This window comes from Neoarius graeffei, chromosome 3, assembly GCF_027579695.1.
Source record: "Neoarius graeffei isolate fNeoGra1 chromosome 3, fNeoGra1.pri, whole genome shotgun sequence".
Taxonomy (NCBI): Eukaryota; Metazoa; Chordata; class Actinopteri; order Siluriformes; family Ariidae; genus Neoarius; species Neoarius graeffei.
Window position 1 is genome coordinate 116,708,957 of NC_083571.1, and position 6,000 is coordinate 116,714,956.

General features: G+C 44.7%; 1 protein-coding gene across 1 annotated transcript; it reads right to left on the reverse strand.

The window, feature by feature from the left end:
• Positions 1 to 4,680: 4,680 nt before the first annotated feature.
• Positions 4,681 to 5,786, reverse strand: LOC132883032 (uncharacterized; the record flags this gene model as incomplete). Its single annotated transcript, XM_060916154.1, has 1 exon — positions 4,681 to 5,786. A coding segment is annotated over one exon (897 nt), but the record flags the coding sequence as incomplete, so codon positions are not given.
• Between the last annotated feature and the right edge of the window lie 214 nt (positions 5,787 to 6,000).

Genomic DNA, 6,000 nt, shown 5'->3' on the forward strand with positions numbered 1-6,000 from the left:
GCAAGGCTGACACTTGCACGATTCCGTGGCACGCATTGGCACGACTTGAGTCGTGCCAGTGCGCAAACTAGTCGTAAACTGGCGTGAAGTGTGCGTAAACCCATGTCGTGCCATGTCGGAACGAGAATTTTGAAATGTTCAAAATTTTGGTCACGACAAAATTTCGCGACCGGGTCGTGAACTATGCGCAAACTGTTCGTGATCTCGTCGAGAACTCGTCGGGACGATGCGGGAGGATGCGTGCCAGTGCGTGGAAATGCGCGCCATGCCACGACTGTCACGAACTGCCACGAATAGTTCACGAACAGCTCACGTCGAGTTCACGAGTAGTTCACGACATGTCCACGAATTGGTGCGCGTCGCAGCGTGGCCGTGCCTTCCCACTGACACGGTCACGCATTGATGGCACGAGCAGTTCACGACTAGTTTACGCACTTCACGAACAGTTTGCACATGGCACGAGCAGTTCACGACGAGTTCACGAGCAGTTCACGACTACTGCGCGACAGTGGCGCTCGCGTCGGTGCGGGGGTATATATAGGGCTTCCCGGACACTTCTCGCCATTCCAGAGATCACCAGCGAGGAGACAACTTATATCACAGAGACAACATGCCTAAAAAAACAAAGCATCTTCTCTTCTCTGCAATGATTGTGTCTCTGGTATTCAGCATGTTGTCTCTTCCACAGCCAATTCAAAAATGACCAGGGGTTGGGGAGGCCCCCTTTTTATATGGTGTGCCCAAGTCGGCACGACACCATCCGAATTGTGCAAACTCGTCGTGCCAATGTGGGAAGTGCGTAAACTATGCGCAAACTATGCGTGAACTCGTCGTGCCAGTTCGTGAATGTGGACAGGCACGCATTCGTGAACTCGTCGTGAACTATGCGTGAACTAGTCGTGAACAGTGCGGGAGCCTCCCAGTTCGTGCCCCAAAATGACACGACTTGCCACGACAAAATCGTGGCCAAAAGTCGTGCAAGTGTCAGCCTTGCATTACTTTTCCACCCTGGGGGGGCTCCACGGACAACACTGCTTGGACGGTCACTGGAGTTTCAGACATGCATCATTTGTCGGAGAAAATTAAAAAAAACATGAGTCATCAAAGATTCACATGGGCAGCTGCCTGAAATTTTCGGCTTTTGGGAGAGTGAACATTGCTACACAGCTGGATGAGGGCTACAGGCTAGCAGTTCGCCGCCACAACGATGAGGTGAACAAGAACAGGCACATATTAAACCGGCTCATCCAATGCGTGAAATTTTGTGGAGTGTTCGAGTTAGCTCTACGAGGCAAAGACGAAACTGAGGGCTCCAGTCACCGTGGTGTTTTTCTGGGTTTGGTTGACTATTGACTTGCTACCTAGGTCAATTTACTTCAGTCCTGTGGACATTTATGGTCCGTGTAGACATAACAGGGGAAAATTGCCCCCCTGAAAAAAAATTCAGGAGCCGCCACTGTTGCTGTCTGTAAAAATATCATGTTGATTTTCTTCAGAGCAACAATAGAATCAATTCCTCGTTACAGTATTTCCAGTTGGTTTGGAAATCTAACAGTAAAGTCGAAAGCTCAGATTTTTAGTTTGGTTAAGACAGCAGGTAAGATCATAGGAACTCCCGCTCCTCTGAATCCACAGGAGCTTTTTGAGCAATCAGTAATTACAACCCCGATTCCAAAAAAGTTGGGACAAAGTACAAATTGTAAATAAAAACAGAATGCAATGATGTGGAAGTTTCAAAATTCCATATTTTATTCAGAATAGAACATAAATGACATATCAAATGTTTAAACTGAGAAAATGTATCATTTAAAGAGAAAAATTAGGTGATTTTAAATTTCATGACAACAACACATCTCAAAAAAGTTGGGACAAGGCCATGTTTCCCACTGTGAGACATCCCCTTTTCTCTTTACAACAGTCTGTAAATGTCTGGGGACTGAGGAGACAAGTTGCTCAAGTTTAGGGATAGGAATGTTAACCCATTCTTGTCTAATGTAGGATTCTAGTTGCTCAACTGTCTTAGGTCTTTTTTGTCGTATCTTCCGTTTTATGATGCGCCAAATGTTTTCTATGGGTGAAAGATCTGGACTGCAGGCTGGCCAGTTCAGTACCCGGACCCTTCTTCTACGCAGCCATGATGCTGTAATTGATGCAGTATGTGGTTTAGCATTGTCATGTTGGAAAATGCAAGGTCTTCCCTGAAAGAGACGTCGTCTGGATGGGAGCATATGTTGCTCTAGAACAGGAGTCACCAAACTACAGCCTGTGGGCCAGATCCGTCCCGCCACCCCCCTTTGACCGGCCCCCCAGCCCCTCTGCCCCCCATCACTTGAACCGGCCCTATGAGGCAATCCCCAAAAGTGGTCATGGCCTATTTTTTTAAATTGCTTTTTGGCAAATACTAACATGTCTGCATCTTGTATTTTGTTGATTTTATCAATTAAAATTGATATTTAGTTATAAAATGAACTATTCATATTTTCCGAATTTTCATCATATGCTCGCGATCACGCAGTGACAGGCAGCGCATGCGCAGAGAACTGTCAGTGTTCAGGACAGCAAAATGGCTAGCGGTAAGCGAAAAGCTGACAGAGAGTGCAGAGTTTTTAAAGAACAGTGGACCACCGATTATTTTTTCGTTCAGTGTAAGGACCGTGCAGTTTGTCTTGTATGTAAAGAAAGTGCTGGTTTTCAAATAATATAATCTGCGTCGTCACTATGAAACCCGCCACAAAGAGTATGCTAGTTTGCGAGGGCAAACAAGAGAAGACAGGATTCGGAGGATGAAATGCGGACTGGCTGCGCAACAGAATGTATTCCTTCACCAAACCCAGATCAACCAGGCTGCTGTCTGAGCTCGCTATAAGGTAGCTCACCTACTAGCTACCCATGGAAAGCTGTTTACTGATGGGGACTTTGTTAAAGTATGCATGCTTGCTGTGGCTGAGGAGGTGTGTCCCGACAAGTAGGATGCGCTCAACGCGGTGAGTCTCTCCGCACCTACTATGACCAGGCGAACCGAAGATTTGGGGGACAACGTGTATGACCAGCTGAATGAGAGAGCGTCAGAATTCGAGTTTTTTGCTTTGGCCATGGATGAGAGCAATGACATGCAGGACACAGCACAACTGCTGTGATCTATTGATCTATTGCTCATATTATTATAATTTCACTGTTTTTTTAAATGTATTTATTTTATAGGCCTATTTATTTGACCTTTATTAAGTGCTGCATACAATTATTATTTATATTATTAATAATATCAACAGGCCTACCTACAATTTATAATTTTCCACTCACCTTTGCCAGTGTCAATCACCTCAAATAGGCAGATGTTTCTTACCTTGACAGCTTTGATATTATTTTTATTAGAAAATAAATAAATGGAATATCAGTGGTATTTCAAATTAAAACAAAGTGTGAAGACTTGATTACTACTTTTGCAAACCACTAGTAAAGATAAACAAATATGTGCCAGGAATCAAGTGTTGATATAGTAGTGTGGATATAGTAGTGGGGATATAGTAGTGGGGATGGCCGTGCCAGGCTAGTAATCTCTACTACACAATGAGGCCTGCTGGTGGTCATATTTGTCTGGGTCATACAATTCTATGTGATATAGCTGACCCGACCCCGGCCCCCATCACAGTCAGGAACGACAATGTGGCCCCCAGAGAAAAAAGTTTGGTGACCCCTGCTCTAGAACCTGGATATACCTTTCAGTATTGATCAAATCAAATCAAATCAAGTTTATTTGTACAGCGCTTTTAACAATAAACATTGTCGCAAAGCAGCTTTACAGAATTTGAACGACTTAAAACATGAGCTAATTTTATCCCTAATCTATCCCCAATGAGCAAGCCTGTGGCGACGGTGGCAAGGAAAAACTCCCTCAGACGACATGAGGAAGAAACCTCGAGAGGAACCAGACTCAAAAGGGAACCCATCCTCATTTGGGCAACAACAGACAGCCTGACTATAATATTAACAGTTTTAACAGGTATAACCCTCAACTGTCCTCATGGGGCCGTCCTTCACAGGAGTGGGGCGATAAAACTCCGACCAGACACAGGGCACCAGGATGGATCAAGCAGGTCCGAGGGGCAGAAGAGGCCAGCATCTCAATCCCAGGATCAACATGTAACTCAAAGGGACAGATGGGGGGGGGGGGGGGAGAGAGAGAGAGAGAGAGAGAGAGAAAGAAAACACGTTGTTAGGTATGCCCTAAAAATGACAAGTATTAAATCTGTGTGGTAGGCTCGCAGAGACGAGAGTCTTTACATCAGGCATGACGCACAATGGCATGTTAATATGGTAAAAAATATATCATGACCTGCTCTGGCTGGATGCTTGATTGGGTGATGGGAGCACACTCTTCAGTAATGATGAGATGCAGATGGGACCCTTAGGCCTGGCCAAGACAATTCAGTTACATTTCACCAGGTCTGGGACATGCGACAGAATGTCTGACGGCCGATTCCCTGCAGGCTACGATAGCCAGTCGAGGTCCCCACCGTCTCCACCAAAAGATTTCCTGTTGACTCCATGTAACTCAGAGGGACAGATTTGGGGTGGGGGGGGGAGAGAAAGAAAACACAGGTGGTTAGGTATGCCCAATGTCACCTGAATAAGTAGGAACAGTATACATATTGCACCGAGTACAAGCAGGGACTCCGGCAACTAACTATGACAGCATAACTAAAAGGAGAGAGCCAGAAGGTAACACAGGCATGAGGGAGCCCCGGGACATAAAGCAGCCAGCCACTGCACCGTCAACAAACTCGAGTGAGCAAGCGAGTGGGGACTGACAGCATCCATACATCCCAGTTTACCAAAACACTCTATGTCTGAGGACCCTCCAGATCTACTCCTTTACCTCATAAACACCATTAACAAAAGGCTTGACTAAACAGATATGTTTTCAGCCTAGACTTAAATGCTGAGACTGTGTCTGATTCCCGAACATTACTTGGAAGGCTGTTCCATAACAGTGGGGCTTTGTAAGAAAAGGCTCTGCCCCCTGATGTAGCCTTCACTATACGAGGTACCAGCAGATAGCCTGCACCTTTTGATCTAAGTAGGCGTGGCGGGTCATAGAGGAGCAGAAGTTCACTCAGGTACTGTGGTGCGAGACCATTTAGTGCTTTAAAGGTCAATAGTAGTATTTTATAATCAATACGAAATTTGATTGGGAGCCAATGCAGTGTGGATAAGACAGGGGTGATGTGGTCATATTTTCTAGTTCTAGTAAGGACTCTTGCTGCGGCATTTTGAACTAACTGGAGCTTGTTTATGCACTTATTGGAACATCCAGACAGTAAGGCATTACAATAATCCAACCTGGAGGTAACGAAAGCATGGACTAGTTTTTCTGCATCATGCAATGACATTAAATTTCTTATCTTTGCAATATTTCTGAGATGAAAGAAAGCTATCCGGGTGATGTTATCAATGTGAGTTTCGAATGAAAGACTGGGGTCAATAATCACTCCGAGGTCTTTTACTGCTGCACGTGAAGAAACAGAAAGGCCATCCAGAGTTACTGTGGAATCAGAAAACTTACTTCTAGCTGTATGTGGTCCTAGCACAAGTACTTCAGTCTTGTCAGAGTTAAGCAGAAGGAAATTTATAAGCATCCAGTGTCTAATGTCCTTAACACATTCCTCAATTTTATTAAGCTGGTGTCTCTCATCAGGTTTTGCAGAGACATACAACTGTGTGTCATCAGCATAACAGTGGAAACTAATACAATGTTTATGAATAATATCGCCCAGAGGTAACATATATAGAGAAAAAAGCAGTGGACCCAAGACAGAACCTTGTGGAACACCAAACTTTACCTCGGTACGTCTAGAAATATCACCATTTATATCGACATACTGATAACGATCAGTTAGATAAGACCTGAGCCAGGAGAGGGCCGTTCCCTTAACTCCCACAACATTTTCTAGTCTATCTAGAAGAATGGAATGATCAATGGTATCAAATGCTGCACTAAGG